The sequence below is a fragment of the Manacus vitellinus genome, unplaced genomic scaffold (assembly GCF_001715985.3).
Source record: "Manacus vitellinus isolate BGI_N305 unplaced genomic scaffold, ASM171598v3 scaffold_46_pilon, whole genome shotgun sequence".
Lineage (NCBI taxonomy): Eukaryota > Metazoa > Chordata > Aves > Passeriformes > Pipridae > Manacus > Manacus vitellinus.
Window position 1 is genome coordinate 5,144,872 of NW_021940578.1, and position 17,295 is coordinate 5,162,166.

Sequence of the window (17,295 nt, forward strand, 5' to 3'; positions counted from 1 at the left end):
CCCTTTCCTTCTTCTCCCTCTCCTTCCCTCTCTCACTCTTCTTCTTCCTTCTCGTCTCCCTCTTGCTCTGCTCTCTCTTCCTCTCCCTCTGCCTTTCCTTCTCCTTCTCCCTCTTCTTCTTTCCCTCCCTCTCCTTCTCCCTCTCCTTCTGTCTCTTCCTTTCCTTCTCCCTTTTATTCTTCCTTTCCCTTTCCCTCTCCCTTTCTCTCTCCTCCTCCCTTTTCCTCTCCCTCTTCCCCTCCCTCTCCCCGGCAGGGCCAGGGGACCCGGACCCCGCGGGAGGAGGGGCATCCGGAGGGGTTTTGGGGTGTGGGGCAAACCGGAGGGGTTACCGTGGGAGGTGGGGGGACAGGCAGCAGGGGGGACCCCCGAGAGGAGCTCCCCCACTCTGCTGCTCCTGCGCATCCCTCCTGGGAAGGCAAGTTTGCTCTCGGGGTCTGGGGGAAACCTTTTCCAAAGGTTTGGTACAACCGGTGCCGCTTCCAAAACATTTCCAAAGGTTTGGAACAGCCGATGCCGTCTCCAGCCTCTGCACCGCGGCATCCCCGTGGCCGAGGCCGGCAGCATCCCTGTGCTGAGCGTGCCCTCCTTTCCCTGTCCTCTGCCAAGTCCTGGAGAGATCCCGTTGGTAAAGGGAAAAGCCGCAGCTCTGGAGCCCGGGGAGCAGCCGCAGAGAGGGGTCTGGCCTGGCCTTGGTGTTCCGTGCCCTGGGTGGAAGCACACCGGTATCAGTGTTTTGTTGGTGATGGGGGAGCTGAAGGACACAGGGAGAAATGTTGCCTCGGGTTTTCTGGAAACTTGGGAGTGGGGAAGGGGGGGGAGGAAGTAGGACACAGCTTTTTTTGTGGCCTCTGCAGTGACTGTCAGGGCAGAGGGCTCTCCTTGAGCTACAACATCGCTGCTGCTGCTGCTGGAGCTGATCCTGGGAGCAGCAGGCCAGGCAGGCAGCTGGTTTGGTACTGCTGGCTGAGCAAATGCCTCCCTCTCCAGGGAGTGACAGCCCTGTGACCTCGGCTTCCCCACAGCAAGGAAGGGTGTCAGTCCCTGCTCTGTGTGTCAGTCCCTGCTCTGTGTGTCAGTCCCTGCTCTGTGTGTCAGTCCCTGCTCTGTGTGTCTCTGCTCTGGCCACCGACCAGGCTTTGTGCCAGGCTCAGACTGCAGAAGCAGTGGCCTTGCTTTGGTGGGGTCTCTCCACAGGGAGACAGCTCTCCTGTGGCCTCAATGCTTGCTATACCATAGCACTGTTTTGGGGGGTCTCTCTATTGCTGGAGACCACCAGGAGGGAGGTTAGTTCTGGAGTGATTCAGCAACATGTGGATATTTGGGTGCTTTTGATCCCAGCAGTCTGGCCTTTTGCACCAGGAGATGCTGCTCTGTTACAGGTTTGCTGTTTTGGGGCTCACTAACACTTCAGAGTCTAATGGCCTTTTGGTTATGGTCCCTACAGCTAAACAAACATCTCTGTGGAATCTCCTCCCTCTGCACCCCAAGTTTCTCTCCCAACCCATGAACATCTGCTGGAAATCCTTTATTCAGCATAGCAGTGAGTAAGACTCAGAGATGTTGGATGTAGAGATCTGAGTTTCCTTCCTGAGCACTGACTGATTAATGAATCACAGCAAATAGCATCTAATTCAGAGCACACCAGGAGCTGGCAGGCATAACAGGCACCTGCTCTCTTGGCTTGATAGCCCAGGATCCAAATGGAGTTGCTCCATAGCATCTTGGGTAGCAGGGATGGTCCCTGATGCTTCCTGTCAACTGAGGTCAGCTTGGTGGGGGTGGCAGTGGAGCGTCTTTGTTCTGCCAGAAAAGACAGTGGCCATCTGCCCTTGCTCCCTCAGCATCAGGCCGGGTCTCTGTAGATGGAGTGGCGCATGGAAATCAAGGCAGGAGTGCTCTGAAGGCTGGAGAACTGCTGGGGAGACGGTTCTGGGCTTGTTTTGCTGCATTTCAGGCTCAGCAGCTTAAAAAAATACTGAAGTCCCAGTGCTTCTGGATTTCCTCAGGTGCTGGAGCCCTGCCTCCAAACCCTTAGGCAAGCTGGGCTTGGGAGGCTTGAGAGGCTTCATCCTTTCTGTCTGGCCTGCTGGAACTGGCTGCAAACCTTCTCTAAAGGATGTGACTCCTCAGGGGCAGGAATTCGAGCTCCTTCAGCTGAAATTCCCAGGGCCTTGGCAGGCCCCCAGTTGTACCAGCGAGCTCAAGGCCATTATGTCACATGCTCCTCATAGCTCAGTTTTCGTGTATGTGGCCCGTGCTGTTGCCTGGCAGAAGATGTGAGGGAATCCTCTTGTTTTCTGGCTTGAAAACAGGCTCCCACTGCTCCACAGTGTGAAGCTGAGAGCTGGTTCAGAGGAGGAGAGGTGGATCTGGTCTGGTACGTCCATGCTGCCAGCCCACACTACAACAGAGGCTGGCAGGAGGCTTTGTAAACCCTCCAGGAACGTGGTGTGGGTCCTGTGGAAGGGGTGAGCCGGGGTGCAGGTGGTGACCTCCTCTGGTGACCTCCTGGTCTGGAGAGTCACTCCTGGGCAGCACTTGCCAGCGGAATTATTCCGTGTCTTGTCCATCTGTAAAAGATCTGCCTGCTTGTTTGCAGCCAGCAGATCCAGGTGCTTTTTCCTCCTTTCCCTGCTTCTGGAGCCACGAGGCCACGCTGCCCCGTGTCATGGAGTCAACCTTCCCTTTAGGAGCCAGGTGATGTCTCCTGCTGGGTCTCCCCAAATCCATCACTTTTGTCTGACATCAGGGCACTGCTGAGCATGAGTGACCTGCTCTGAACTGCCCCACCTTCTCGAGCCACCATCATCTTGCACAGCAGACAGGTAAAGGGCACAATCCCTCTTTAAACAGCTGCTGGCCAAGGATGTTGCAGATAGAGAGGGAGCTCCTGGGCAAGTCTAGGAGCCAGGAATATGGAGGTGCTTGGATACAGGCTGCCTCCAGTGACCTGAGTGCTCTCATCTTGTGTTTACCTGTCTGAAAAACGAGCTGGGGACAGAGATGTCTGTCACAGGGAAGGGCAGAGGGATGGCAGGAATACCACAGTGCTGGGCAGTGCAGCTGAAGCTGGTGATTATCCCTGCTGCCTGGAGAGGGGACTTGCTTTATGCCTGTGTGTGGAGGTTTGGCACTGCTGGTGCCGAAAAATAGCTCTGGATGCGACAGTAGCTCCTCTCCCGTGCCTGCTGGGGGACACTGGGAAGGGGGAATTAGGACACGACCCACATTTCCAGTCCTTGAGAGAGTCAAAGGGCTCATTTCACTTAGGCCTTGGTGCACTTTGGGCTGGACTGTAACCCCAGTGTAACCCCAGTGCAGCTGCAGAACTGCACGTTTTGCTGAGCATCTCAAGGCATGAATCCGTTTCCATTTCTTGTTCCTCCCTAACCTGGGAGTTCAGCAGTCCCAAACCTATTCGAGTCCTGACCCTCACAGCCAATTACTTGAAAATGACCCAAGCCTTAGCTCAGATGCCTCTAAATCCCTCAACCGTGGAGTCCTGCTTGGAGCAGCAAAATAAGGAAGGAGAAAGCTGGATTTGAAGATGTCTGCAGGAAGAGCTGCTGCCTGTGGGAAGTGAGGGAGAAGGCTGTGTACTCAGGTGGGCACCAAGCAGGCTGGATGCCCTTCATCTCTCTCAGGTATGAGAATGTCCCAGTGCATTGAGGCTCCCTCCTCTCACAGCTGAAGCGCTTCTGAGCGTGAGCTGGGGTGACTTGAGAGCAACTTCGAGCTGAGCTTCCAAACAAAGCTCCCCAGGAGTATTGGGGAGCGAGGCTTTAATTAGAAAAGACCTCCAGCCTTCTGTGTGCACCAGGGGCCGATTGATTACAACCCAGTGAGTTGCTGAAAGACACTGCCGAGGTCAGTGTGCTGAATGCCCTTCTTGCCTGGAGCCAGCACTGTCTCTGTGCTGTAGAGCTGGCAACTGTGTGCAGCTTTTCCCTGTCCTCCCCACCCCCTTTGCCGAGGCTCCACATCCTCTCTGGCAGCTTGTCACTTCTCTGCAGATGTCTAGACAGGAGGATTCAGTGCGTGTCAGTTATGCCTAATTCATTAAAAAAAAAAAAAAAACCAAAAAAAACCCCACACCACCAAACCCTACTGAGAGCTGGGGATTCTCAGTCCTGCAGACTCAGCGCTGTCTGCGGTGCCCCGGTGCTGCCTTCAGGCTGGCTCAGAGCAGATTAATTCCATGGATCCGCAGGAGCAGCGAGTGCCTCGGCTCCCACCCGCAGCGGGGGGGGCTTGGGGAAGGGCTGGCAGGGCTGGCAGGGGGAACAGCAGAGAGGAGAGGAGGTGGGGAGAGGTGTTTGGGGCTGGGGGTGTGCTCCTCCTTGCTCCTCACCCCACTTGTGTGTTCTCAGCTCCGTCAGGAGCTGCCAGAGGGCTCCAAGGTGTCCAAGCCCTCAGTCTGGGCTGAAACCACCAGCTTCCCAGTTCTGGTGTCCCTCCTGAAGGCAGAGCTGGTGCCAGGAATGACAGCTCCCTTTGCCACGTTATGTCACACTTCCCATCGGCGTTTTCAGCCCTCACCCCTGTCCAAGGTGCAGCTGTAAATCAGCCCTTGCAGGACCTGCAGTTCAGAGCATCTCACTCCCTTGTCCTGAACCAGCTTCCTCCCTCTGCTTCCTTCCAGTTGCTGACTCTTCTAGACTGAACAGGCAATGAACCTTGTATTAAAAAGGCTGAATGTGAGCTGCTGCACACTGTCAGTGTCTGCCTGAATTCCCTGGATCCAGGCAAAGCCTTACAGGGGCTGAGGAGGGACTGAACCCCAAAGCATTGTAGTGAGCAGTTTTTTCTATCTGTGTCAGTGACACTAATGTGACATGTCCTGGTGGGGACAACTGCCTGGATTTAGAGCCTGCTTTGCATCTGAGTCCTGGGCATATACAACTGGATGATTCCCAATCCTCTTTGCTGGTGTTTATCGTGGGGAAGGGAGCAGGAAAGGTAGGAAAGCAATATATTTTGTAGTAGGCAGTTCCAGGCCCTCTGAAAGAAGGAAGAATTTGGGATATCCAGGCTTGAGCTGTAAGTGCAGTGTATATCTGCTGTAGTCTGTGAAAACAGCCCTGGCATCTGATTATTGATGCAAAAATGCTGCTAATTGTCTGGTAGTTTAAAGCTTCTGCTTAGTGGGCTTCAGAGCCATGGAAGGGTTCCACAAAAGGGTCAGCTCAGCCAAATTTGGGGTCTCCACAAAGCCATAAGGAAGGTGAAATGTGCAGTGAGCTCAGCTGCATCTCTGGATGCTGGCACGAGCTCTGTTAATGGTCTCACAGCACAACAGCCTCTGTTGTTACTGCCAGCTCAGCTGTTTGTGTCCCTTGGCTGTGGAAGGGAAGGAAGAGTCTGCAGGAACACAGGAGCACATCGTGTCTTCCCAGCCCTGCTCCCAGGAGGGAAGTTGTGCCCACCCCCACAGCTGGGCAGGGCTTTGCCTGTGCCCCCTTGGGCTGCCCCAGTCTGCTCCTGCCTTGAGTGGTGTTGCACGTTTCAGTTCTTTGGGGAATGCTGGACTGGAAAATGGGCTGTGAATCCTCTCAGAGGGGGTTAAAAAGGGGAATTCTGATTTCTGGTGCAGGGGAGATGGAGATGCACTTGGAAGGAGTGATTCCTGCTTGTGACTCCACTGTGGTCCCCTCCTTCCCCAGGGATCCGTGCTGTTGCTCCACCCCTGGGTGAGTTCTGTGCTATTGTGGGGGCACTGCTTTGGCTCCAGCTCTGGGAGTGGAGATCTGAAGCTGCTGGGCACAACAGAGTAGCACTGCCAGGAGCCCCTGCCTGCCTAGGGCTGAGCCAGAGGAGGTCTGCAGGCAAAAACAGGGACTCTGTGCCTGGGGAATGGACCCCCAGTGCCCAGGAACGGGGTGGGGGGGACCACTCCCCTGAAAGGGAAACTGGTCTCTGCTGCCCTGTTAGTGCTGTGACACACTGGGGTCGAGGTGAGTGCCAAGTAGGGGCTCCATGGCTTTTCCACAGGTCCAATGGCAGCAGTTCTGTGGGAGATGGAATGATGTGCACACAAAACAGGGCTTTGTAACTGGCTTACTGGGATATCAACACAGGGATAGGGCACACGTGGAGGTGATGGATTTAAGGACGATTGTGTGTCAGGCCTTAGGGCATGGCATGCCTTGGAGTAGGGGATGTCCTCTCATCCCCAGCAAAGCCTCATCCCCAACATCTGACCAGCTGCACAGGATGTGTCCTCGTGGTCTCCCAACTCGCCTGCCAGACACAAAATCCCCATCCAGGCTGTCAACAAAAAAGCCATTCTCCAGGGCCTTCCTGGGGAAAGGGCAGGCTCGGAACTCCTCCCTGGGGGATACTCTGTTCCCTGTTTATTGTTCAACACACTTCTTTTCACTCCCAGCAAAATATGGTTTTTTTGTGCAGAGAGAACAGGCCTCCCTTTGGGGGCAGGGATCATTTGCATTAATTAACAGAGCTGTTATGCACGGCCACGCTCTGTCGCATGGAAGCCAAACAAACGCCTTCTTTTTTATTCCTTTTTATTTTTTTCCCCCCCCTTTTTTTTTTGCCATAACCTCGGAGTTATTACAAGTCAGGCACCGCATCCGCCCCGGCCGACGCGTGACACGTGCATTCCTGCTGCTGTGTGCTCCACAAAAGTGGGCTTGTGTTTCCTTTCCCCCTCTGGAGCTCGGGACACTGCTTCACTGTCTCCCGTGGTCCAGGCACTGTTCCCCATTAATTACATCTTAGTGGCACTCGTAGGCCTTCATTTCCTGGGAATGAAGTTTTAACAAGGAAATCAGGAATATTTAGTGCTGCCAGCGAGGTGGAGGGTTCAGCACTGGGAGCAGCATGAGCAGCAGTGAGGTGTTCCTTTCTGTTCCTTTCTGTTCCTTTCTGTTCCTTTCTGTTCCTTTCTGTTCCTTTCTGTTCTTTTCTGTTCTTTTCTGTTCTTTTCTGTTCCTTTCTGTTCCTTTCTGTTCCTTTCCTTTTTCCCCACTGGTTATATATTCTGATCCATTAAAGCAAAAGAGCTCTGTTGGGAACAAGTTGTTGTGGAGCAGAGGGGACAGGGGGAAGCGGGACTGAAGGCGTTGTACCCACTTCAAACCTTCAAGCAGCCCCATGCCAGGGCTTCAGGAGGGTGACCCTGACCCAGAGGGGCTGGTGGGTGGGTGAGTGGCTCTTCAGAGCTGGATTGCTGAGGCTGTGGTGTGGCTGTAGCCAAAAAGCCATCAAGCAGAGCTGGTTCAGGCTGCCTGTGGGACTGTCCCCTGGCTGTGGGGATGCTCGTGGAGCCCAGTGGCAGTGGGATGGCATCTCCCTCTAGCCCTGCTCCCTGCTTGGTCGCATCAGAGACCAGGTGACACAGAGGGGACATAGCTCGGGGTGGCCCCTCGCCGGTGACAGCAGGGAGGTGTGCCTGGAGAGGGGACTGAGCAATCGCTGCTCTCCTGGCCACGAGAATCATAGCAAGGAAAGATAATGTCACCCCTTGTCATCCTGCATTTGTACTTGCCCAGAGTCATGCAGTGACTCAGTGGCAGGGCTGGGAAGGGAGCCCAGCGCTTCCGACTCTTTGGAATCGCGTTTGATTCCTGCCGTGCCAGTGCGTCGGCCGCAGCCACCTTCAGCCTGCTGTGCCCTCTCTGTCCCTCCCCTGACCGCTGGAGCCCAGTTCTGTGCTCCTCCAGGGTGGCTAACCTTCCCTCACAAGTCTCCCAGAGCACAAGGAGAAGAAATCCCATCTTTTCCCAGCTCCTCTGCCCTGTCCTGCGTTGTCCCCCTGCTGCTGAGGAGCTGGGAGCTCCCGTTCCTCACTCCCAGCACCCAGGAGAGATGAGGCGAGTGCTTTAGAGCTGGAACATGACTTAAATACTGATGGGGACGAGTATGCTCAGCAGTGTGTTACACAGAGAAACCAGCTCAAGCAGGTGAGGAAAACCCTTGAGCTTGCAGCTAGGGATGGGAATAAAGGTGGGCAAGCACTGTCTACCCTCTGCCCTAAACCTGCTCTGGGAAAGGACCTCTGGAGCCCAGGCAGAGATGTTAATAACTATAAACCTCCTTTGTGCAGGCATCTCTTATGTCCACATGTGAATTAGGAGAGAGAGGGTATCCTGGGGATGCTGCAGCTTTCCCAGGGGTGTAGGAGGAGGCCAGTTACCTCACAGGCCCTTCTTTCCTGTCAAGGGCACCGTGGCACCCTGCTCTCACTACTGGAAAGCATCAACAGGCACTGCCTTTGTTGTGTGCCCCTGAGCCTTCCCCTGCTGACAACGAGATGAGGAATTCTCGTATCACAGAGGCTGATGCAAATAGAAAAGGGCATCGCAGGCTCCTCTCCGCTCAGGAAACATGTTTATTCATCTTTTTTCCTCCCCCAGACTCTAGTACGTGATACAACTGCTACTTAAAAAAAAAAAAAAAAAAAGGAATAGATGGCTGCATTCGTGGCTGAGCAGGCACAGAGCGGTGGGTTTCTATTTTTAGGCCCGGCTCGGCGGGTGTAGGTGTGAGGGGAGGCTGAGGGGGATTTCCTCGCCCGCAGGGGATGCGGGGCAGGCGACGCGTGCAGCACAGCGTGCTTATTTTCATATTCAGCTGCTTTTTTCTCCTGCTCCCTCCCCTCTCCCACTGTGCTCAGTCATTCCCCTCATCCCCACCTTTTGGGTGATGCTGGCACGGAGACAGTCAAACGCCTTTGGAAACAGCGTGAGCAGCCTGGATGGAAACAGCGTGGGGAGGAAACGTCTCAGCACAAATAAAATGCCCTTGTTCCCTGATTAGGCAATTTTTTGTTTTTATAGAGTCATTGAATTACAGATAACTGGACTGGGAAGGGAACTAAAGATGCAAACAGTTTCAACCCTGCATGGGCAGGGAACCTGTCACTAGACCAGGTTGGCTCCAAGCCTGTCACCTGGCCTTGGGCACTTCCAGGGATGGGGTAGCCACAGCTTCTCTGGGAAACCTGTGCCAGGGCTTCACCACCCTCACAGGGCAGAATTTCTCCCCAGTATCCCATCTAGCCCTACCCTCTCTCAATGTGAAGCTGGAGCTGTTTTTGCCTGACTAATACTTTATTTTTCCCCCATGCCAGAGCCGGTGAGAAGGGGAAAACCCCCCAGCTCCGTCCTGCAGCCATGGAAGGGGGTGTGCAGCTCCTCAACCGCGACGGGCACAGCATCTCCCACAACTCCAAGCGCCACTATCACGATGCCTTCGTGTGCATGAACCGCATGAGGCAGCGGGGGCTGCTCTGCGACATCGTGCTCCATGTGGGCACCAAGGAGATCAAGGCCCACAAGGTGGTGCTGGCGTCGTGCAGCCCGTACTTCCACGCCATGTTCACAAGCAAGTAGAGAGTCCTCCTTTCCCCCGTGGACAGGCTCTCCCTGCCCTCCAAACCCTCTGCCCTCTGCCAACCCCTCCGCATTCTGCCCTGCTCCCTGTTCTCGCTGCCCTGCCCTATGGAATTGTGGTGCCGGTGTGTCATTTCAGTGAGGAAGTGCAGTAATACTCCTCCTTTGACTCCCTACCCTGAACCCCTGTGCCCATAACCCCTGCAGAGGTGTCTTGATACCCCTCCTGCAGACATGGACCCCCTTCCCTAGAGCGCACTCCTTGCTAAGAGAGGGGCAGAAGACCCTCCTGGGCTGTGATGCGGAGGTGGATGAGGCTTGGTTAGACTCTCCTGTGGGGAAACAAGTCCTGCTGAGGGATTTTTGCTCATTGTTGTGTCTGTGTTGCCCCAGATGAGATGAGTGAGAGCCGCCAGACCCACGTGACGCTGCATGACATCGACCCCCAGGCCCTGGAGCAGCTGGTGCAATACGCCTACACCGCCGAGATCGTGGTGGGAGAGGGGAACGTGCAGGTAGGAGCTTCCCCCCCAGAATCCCTCCCTTCCACAAAGCTGTTCTGTACGAAACTCGCCTCCTGGGGACTCTTCTTTCCTTCTGCTCAGCACTGCCAGCTGTTTTTTCCGTGAAGGCAGCTGGATCTAGCAGTGGTCAGGGAGTTCACCTGCTTCCCCGTGCCCAGAGGGGCTGGGAATGGCTCCTCAAAGAACTGTGCAATGCCCAGGTCTATTCCTGAGCACCTGCCATTCTCCTGGCCCTGTGGGGTGTTACTGGTGTCCTTCTCAGCTGTTCTTTACCTTAGTTCTCTTGGAAACAAGGAATGCTCTGTCCTTCCCTGCGCTTGTGTGCCTGAAGGTGCTCAGTAAACCTGTTCTGCTCGTGGCTTGCAGTGAGACGAGGGTGGAAATGGTTTCCTTGCCCTGGAAACTCTCTTTTCCCCCGTTCTTTCCCACTGCCAGACACTTCTTCCTGCTGCCAGCCTGCTTCAGCTCAATGGTGTGCGGGATGCTTGCTGCAAGTTCCTGCTCAGCCAGCTCGACCCATCCAACTGCCTGGGGATCCGGGGCTTTGCTGACACCCACTCCTGCAGTGACCTCCTCAAGTCTGCTCACAAGTACGTCCTCCAACACTTCGTGGAGGTGTCCAAGACAGAGGAGTTCATGCTGCTGCCTCTTAAACAGGTGAGGCCCCTGACGGGAGTGTGAAGGTGTGGGTGCAGCAAAGCTTCTCGTGCTCTGTCCTGGAAGGCACAGCCTGTGTGTCAAAAGCCCAAGGAACCTGCACTGAGGGGACAGAGTTTGGCAAGGGAACATACCCAGATTCTGTGCTTTGATCCTCTCTGTTCAATGTGTGGGAAGATTGCTGTCAGAGAACTTAATCCCATGGGAATTAAGGATGGGAGGGTAGGACAGAGGATAATTTTGGTCACTGGTGCTTGCCATGTGAGCTCTGAGCGCACAGTCCAGGGAATAAGTCCTGCCTGCCCTGGTCACGTAGCTGTGATGTTTAATTCAGAGCTCAGCTAATGTTTCCTGCTGTTCATCGTGTGCCAGGATGGCCCCTGGCTCCTCTGCTGTGCCCTGGCCAGGAGGCACTCCTGGTCCTTGCTCTGCACCTTGCTCTGACCCTGTGTGGCCCCTCAGCAGGACCCAGACACCTCCTTTCACCCCTTCTTGGGGCAGGGGGTGCGTGGCAGTGAGGGGAGGTGCATATCTCCACCTGCTCTGGCTCCACAGTCCTTGGCAAGTGAAATGAGTGCTCTGGAACCAGCCAGGCCATGCGGGTCTGTCCCATGAAATATTGAAGGGGCCTGTGCAAGCAGAGTCGTCTGCCTGCTCTCACTGACATTGATTGGAAGTGTCAGGAATTGCAGCAGCTTCAGCCACAGAAGGGGGGGATGAGCTGGGGGATGATGACTGAGGGCAGAGCTGTCTCCACACCAGCTGCACCTCCTGGTTTGGGGGACCCAGGGCTGTGCACCCTTCAACCTCCAGCATCTACAGGAGGCAGGGCTCTGCCTCTGGCAATGCAGTTCCTTGGAGGTGTGAATGTCTCCTCTCCTCCCCGTCCATACCAACCAACACTGCCTCTTTTACCCTGCTCTGCAGGTGCTGGACCTCATTTCTAGTGACAGCCTCAATGTGCCATCGGAGGAGGAGGTGTACCGGGCTGTGCTCAGCTGGGTCAAACATGATGTGGACAGCAGGAGACAGCACGTCCCCAGGGTGAGTGTGTGCTGGGAAGGTGGCCTGGATCTACCCACCAGCTCTGAGTGCCTGGGCTGGGTGGGGACATGGCTGGAGGGACAGCAGGTCCCATCATACCATTTCCAGTCCGTATTGGAAGGGACCTTAAAGCTCCTCTCATTCCACCCCACTGCCATGGCCATGGACACCTTCCACTAGCCCAGGTTGCTCCAACCTGGCCTTGGACACTTCCAGGGATGGGGCAGCCGCAGCTTTTCTGGGCAACCTGTGCCAAAGCCTCACCACCCTCACAGAGAAGAATTTCTCCCTAATATCCAACCTAAATCTCTCCTCTTCTAGTTTAAACCTGTTCCCCCTTGCCTTATCCCCATCCAAAGGCCTCCTCTCCCCTCGCAGCTCATGAAGTGCGTCCGACTGCCCCTGCTGAGCCGGGACTTCCTCATGAGCAACGTGGACACGGAGCTGCTGGTGCGGCACCACTCGGAGTGCAAGGACCTGCTGATCGAAGCCCTCAAGTACCACCTCATGCCGGAGCAGAGGGGCGTCCTGAGCAACAGCCGGACGAGGCCGCGGCGCTGCGAGGGGGCCAGCACGGTGCTCTTCTCCGTGGGTAAGGCCCTGCGAAGGGAGCCCCCTCACCCGCATCCCGACCCTGTCCCGGGGCCCTGTGGGCCGGGTTTGCTCTGTTTGCCCTCCCTCCCAGGTGGAGGGAGCCTGTTTGCCATCCACGGGGACTGTGAGGCCTACGACACGCGGACGGACCGGTGGCACATGGTGGCCTCCATGTCGACGCGCAGGGCCAGGGTGGGCGTCGCGGCCATTGGGAACAAGCTCTACGCTGTGGGCGGGTAAGGAGGGCACGGGAGGTGGTGGGGTGTGAGCAGAGCCTGTGGGGAGAGCAGCACAGAGCTGCCCCAGGAGCAGGGGTGGCCAGCAGAGCCTCCCGGAGCTCACCTCTGGATGGACCATCCAGGATCTGTGGGGTAGCAACTGAAAAGCCCTTCCCTGCCCTGTGGTTCGGAGTTGTGAGTTCACCAGCTCTTGTTTTGGTGGTGGCCGTGTCCTGGACTGGCATGGTTCCACCCCCATTTCTCTCAGAATCACAGAATGGTTTGGGTTGGAAGGAACTTTTGAGGTCATCTTGTTCCAACACCCTGCCATGGGCAAGGACACCTTCCACTAGCCCAGGTTGCTCCAAGCCCTGTCCAACCTGGCCTTGGACACTTCCAGGGATGGGGCAGCCACAGCTTCTCTGAGCAGCTTGTTCTCCCTTTTTCTCCCAACAGCTACGACGGGACCTCTGACTTGGCTACAGTGGAGTCCTATGATCCTGTCACCAATTCCTGGCAACCTGAGGTGTCCATGGGCACCAGGAGGAGCTGTCTGGGTGTAGCAGCACTTCATGGGCTTCTCTATGCTGCTGGGGGGTACGATGGGGCCTCGTGCCTGAACAGGTAGGGGATTGCATTGCTACAGGCTCCTCCACTGCTTGTGCATGCAATGTCCTTGGTGCTGGGAGCCTGGGAGCCCTGCTCCTGACCCATGGACTGACCCCAGGGTAGATGTGTCGCAATCCAATGGGGAAAAACCATTTTGTAGCCCTCTGCCACAACAGGACGCAGCCTTTGTCAGTTCTTCCCTCCTATTTTCCCTGTCTATTCCCAAGCTTCCTTGGGAGCTGCCCCTGAGGGCCTGTGTCAAAGAGCTTTGACCTGGGCTTTTCCAGTGTCACACCTTATGTTCCTGTGTCCCTGCCTGCTGCAGCGCAGAGAGGTACGACCCTCTGACAGGCACCTGGACATCCATCGCTGCCATGAGCACCAGGAGACGCTACGTCCGGGTGGCAACTCTAGGTGGGTGATGGCACGAGGACCTCACGGGCTTCTGTGCAGGCTCTCTTGCATTCCTGGTGGTTCCTTTTGATGTTCTGTCCTAGTTCCTGCCCCCTCTCCCCAGATTCCCTTTGCTATGAGTCCGGATGGCCCAGCCATCCCTCTGCCATGTCCTGACATGCTGCCTGCCTCTGCCCTCCTCCTCAGTCTCCTGAGTAACTGGGTTTCATCACACTCTAGGCAACTCCTGAGGGGACCCACAACTTGTTCCTTTGTGCCCCTTCTACTCTGGAGCAAGGGGCTGGCTGTGAATGATCCCCTGTCCCTAGAAAAGGAAGGCACAACCTTGTTAGTCCTTCAGTATGAAAGCAGGACAGTCCTTTTGCTGATGATACAAGTCCCACTCTCAGCCAAGCAGGTGCTGGGCCTCCCTGGGGATGCTTCCCACCTTCCCAAGAACTGCCACACGGTGTCCCAGTGTGCCCGTGCCTCTCCCCTGCCCTGTTCTCTGGTTTCAGCTCTCAGTGCTGACTCAGAGCTTCCCTCCCCTCCATCACCAGCTCACACTGTGCCTGCCACAGCCGATACTGGCATTCCCCTGCTCCATCCTCCACCACTAAAAATAGCCCGTCGCTCCAGCAGGGAGCACTTGCAGCTCCTGTAATGAGGAGGTCAAGAAGCAGCAGGCAAAGGAGTTCTCTGGGAAGCTTGGAGCGTGGCAGAGAAACTGCCTGATGAATATTTCACAACACTCCATGCTGGAAGGGGAGGGGAGCTGGGGGAGCCCTGCTGAGAGGAGCTTGGCTGCCTGGGGCACGGGAGGCTCAGCTCATACCTGTGTGGGCACCCATAGGGTGGCACCTGTAGTGTTGTGGGACCTATGTTGGGACAGGGACCATGTCTTTAGCTAATTCCAGTGCCTGTGTGACTGTCTTTGCAGAAGGCAACCTCTATGCTGTTGGGGGATACGACAGCTCATCCCACTTAGCCACGGTAGAGAAATATGAGCCCCAGGTAAATACAAGAGAGATTTTTATAAACTTTTTCCTTCTCCCCTCCTCTGTGGTGCCTGAAAGGACTTAAGCCACTGTGCATGACTGTAACAAGGAGTGGGTATCAGCCCCTTCCACAGGGACAGAGAACCCGGGGTGTGATCCTGAGCAAAATGAGCCACAGCTGATCCATGCAGGCTCTGAGATACCACTGCGAGATTTCAGCCACCAGAACACTCTCTACCCTGCTGCCTGTAGGCCAGCTCGAGTTCTGTAGGAAGAACAGTCCTGGTACATGCCCTGAGCTGTTTCCAGCTTCCAGCTGAGGTCCTGCACTGTGCACATCCAGTGTGGTGAACAGGGAGTGTGGCAGGCTGGGGACATGTGTTGGGCCTGAGGATTCACAGCTCTGCTTGAGCAGGGGAGATTGCTGCAAAAAATAAGAGAGAAGGTCCTGGAGGTTTTTCGTGAGCTGTGCAGTCGTACTTGCAAAATACAATACTTGGAAATAGATACAGCTCAACCCCCATGGCCAGGCTGGATCCAGCTGTGACACGACTGGTGGCCTGGCACAGGGATCTCTGTGCCCCTGGGATGGCAGGACTCCTGCCAGCTCCCACAGCACTTTCCTGAGCCACTCAGCAGAGATTTCTGTGCTGCTCTTACTGTGGCAGAGTGGAAGGGAAAGAAGTGGGTTCCCCCCAGAAGTCCTTTTGGGGGGGGAGGACCGTCATGCCAGGAGCTGTGTGGTTAGAGCAGGACTAATACCACAGGACCGATTTGGCCAGGGATGGGTGGAAAATGCCCTGTACACCTGTCTGGTTGAACAACCATTGCCTGTTCCCAGATCAACACCTGGACACCCATCGCCAACATGCTGAGCCGCCGGAGCAGCGCGGGGGTGGCCGTGCTGGAGGGGATGCTCTATGTGGCTGGGGGCAACGATGGCACCAGCTGCCTTAACTCTGTGGAGCGCTACAACCCCAAAACCAACACGTGGGAGAGCGTGGCACCCATGAACATCCGCAGGTAAGGAGCCGTGCCCCGCTCTGGTGGCAGCAGGATTGGGGATCCCACCTCGCCGTGCCTCGCTTGGCACTGCAAACTGTAAAACACAGCCCGTGCCCCCCTCCCGGGGTTTGGCTGATGCTCCTGCTGCGCTGAGAGGGGCTGGAGTGTGTGCCAGGAGGGCAGAGCAGGGGTGTTCTGCAGAGGGATTTATTCTCAGCAGTTTGTGTGGCTGTAAAGAACCGGGTGGTTCCGCTGGCTGAGGCCACGGAGATGTTGCTGGGCTGTGGGAGGATTTAAGGCTTGCAAGTCCGAGGATTTTGGGCTCCTAGAGTTTGTTATTTAGAGGTGGCGGTTCTCCAGTGGCATGAGAGTGTCAGAGTGAAGGGGAGGACCTGAGAGTCTGTGCTGCACTCTGCTTGAACTCCAGTAGTTCATTTTCTCTGGGTGACTGTCAGGCTGGGCACTCCTTTTGTGGGGCCGGTTTACCCGAGGCGCTGAGCTCCCCTACACCCCAGAGCCTCACCCCGCTGCGGTCTCTGCGTGGTCGTTGCAGGAGCACCCATGACCTGGTGGCCATGGATGGGTGGCTGTACGCCGTGGGTGGCAACGACGGGAGCTCCAGCCTCAACTCCATCGAGAAGTACAACCCCCGCACCAACAAGTGGGTGGCAGCGTCCTGCATGTTCACCCGCCGGAGCAGCGTGGGGGTGGCCGTGCTGGAACTCCTCAACTTCCCTCCCCCCTCCTCGCCCACCCTCTCGGTGTCTTCGACGAGCCTTTGACAAAGAATCAGGACGTACCTTACCTCAAGGGGACAGGGGTGCCTGGCAGGGCTCTAGGCCGGCCCCGAGGGGCAGCCGGTCGCTGTAGGAGGGGAGCGGAGGTCCTGGTTGGTGCCTGCAGCCCCAGCACTCCTGTGAACCCCGGAGCTGTCCCCGCTCTTGGGGCGCCCATCGGATCAGCGCGACCCCAGCAGTTAGAAACGTGCTTCCTGGACGAGCACCCTCGGTCGGAGGGCGACGAGGCGGGTGCTCTCCGCTCCGCTCAGACTCATCCCACCGCCCGCCCCAAGGGCTCATATCTCCTTTGGGGAGGGGAAACTCTAAACCATTGCTGCTTCTTGGATTCACGGGATCCAGCCGGTGCCACACACGAGCACAGCCAGCCTTGGAGGCTTCCAGGAGCCCTGTGGGGTGGCTGAGGTGGGCAGCGCTCCTGCCAAGGACGCGGCGAATGTGCAACCACCGCTCCTCTGAATGTCACTGTAGCCAAACTCTTTACCAAGCCTATCGTGCACTGTTAAAGACTCTGAGGCCACTGTATGGTTCTCAATGGTGTCTCATTGATGCCTTAAAATACACAAACAGAAGAATCCCAGCTAAGGGACAGGGCCTGGAGGAGGTGAGGTTCGGAGGCAGGACTGGACGTAGCATCCTGAACCCTCCAGTGTTTCCATGCTCTGCTGGCCCCCACCTCATCCCCCGAGATCCCAGCTGGCCATTGCTCTGGGGAGTCCCAAGCCAGGCAGATGGGTTGGGTGACCTTGTTGGCATCCATGCCATTGCTGTCCCATGCTCAAAGGACTGAGTGGCTGCCTGCTCTCTGCACGTGGTCCTGGCTCAGACTGGGAAAGGATCGGCCTGTTTGCTGTTCCCCTCTCTGCAAAGCAGATTCTGGGTTTGTGGAGAGCTATCAGTTCTTTAAAAAGAACAGTCCAGCCTTCTAAATGAGGAGGATTGCCTGGCATTACTTCTTTTGGGTATTAATTTTTTGCCTTTTTTTATTTGAATGCTAATATTTTAGTTTTTAATGACTTCATATCCCTTTGTTTTCTACGCTACCCTGGTATTCCCCATCCCATCTGCTTCTAAGGCAGCAGAAGGGATGCAATTACTTT

The 17,295-nt window shown here is 56.0% G+C and overlaps 2 protein-coding genes across 3 annotated transcripts in view; one reads left to right on the plus strand and one right to left on the minus strand.

Moving 5' to 3' along the window:
- NOC2L (NOC2 like nucleolar associated transcriptional repressor) overlaps positions 1-543 on the minus strand; it is a 41,845-nt gene extending 41,302 nt beyond the window's left edge. The window contains exon 1 of the mRNA XM_029962401.1: positions 536-543. Coding sequence (XP_029818261.1) covers positions 536-543 — 8 coding nt within the window. The remainder of the gene's footprint in view (positions 1-535) is intronic.
- Positions 544-9,101: 8,558 nt separating this feature from the next.
- Positions 9,102-16,893, plus strand: KLHL17 (kelch like family member 17). 2 transcript variants are annotated; one of them, XM_029962450.1, is made up of 11 exons: positions 9,102-9,348; positions 9,750-9,871; positions 10,316-10,537; positions 11,465-11,581; positions 11,960-12,173; positions 12,267-12,411; positions 12,850-13,017; positions 13,328-13,416; positions 14,336-14,409; positions 15,235-15,416; positions 15,952-16,893. In XM_029962450.1, the coding sequence occupies exons 1-11, from the start codon at positions 9,138-9,140 to the stop codon at positions 16,178-16,180; spliced, it is 1,773 nt and encodes a 590-aa protein (XP_029818310.1). In that variant the 5' UTR covers positions 9,102-9,137; the 3' UTR covers positions 16,181-16,893. The 2 variants fall into 2 exon arrangements, with proteins under 2 accessions (XP_029818310.1, XP_017934995.1); XM_018079506.2 differs by lacking the exon at positions 10,316-10,537 and having other exon boundaries at positions 9,138-9,348.
- The last annotated feature ends 402 nt before the right edge of the window (positions 16,894-17,295 follow it).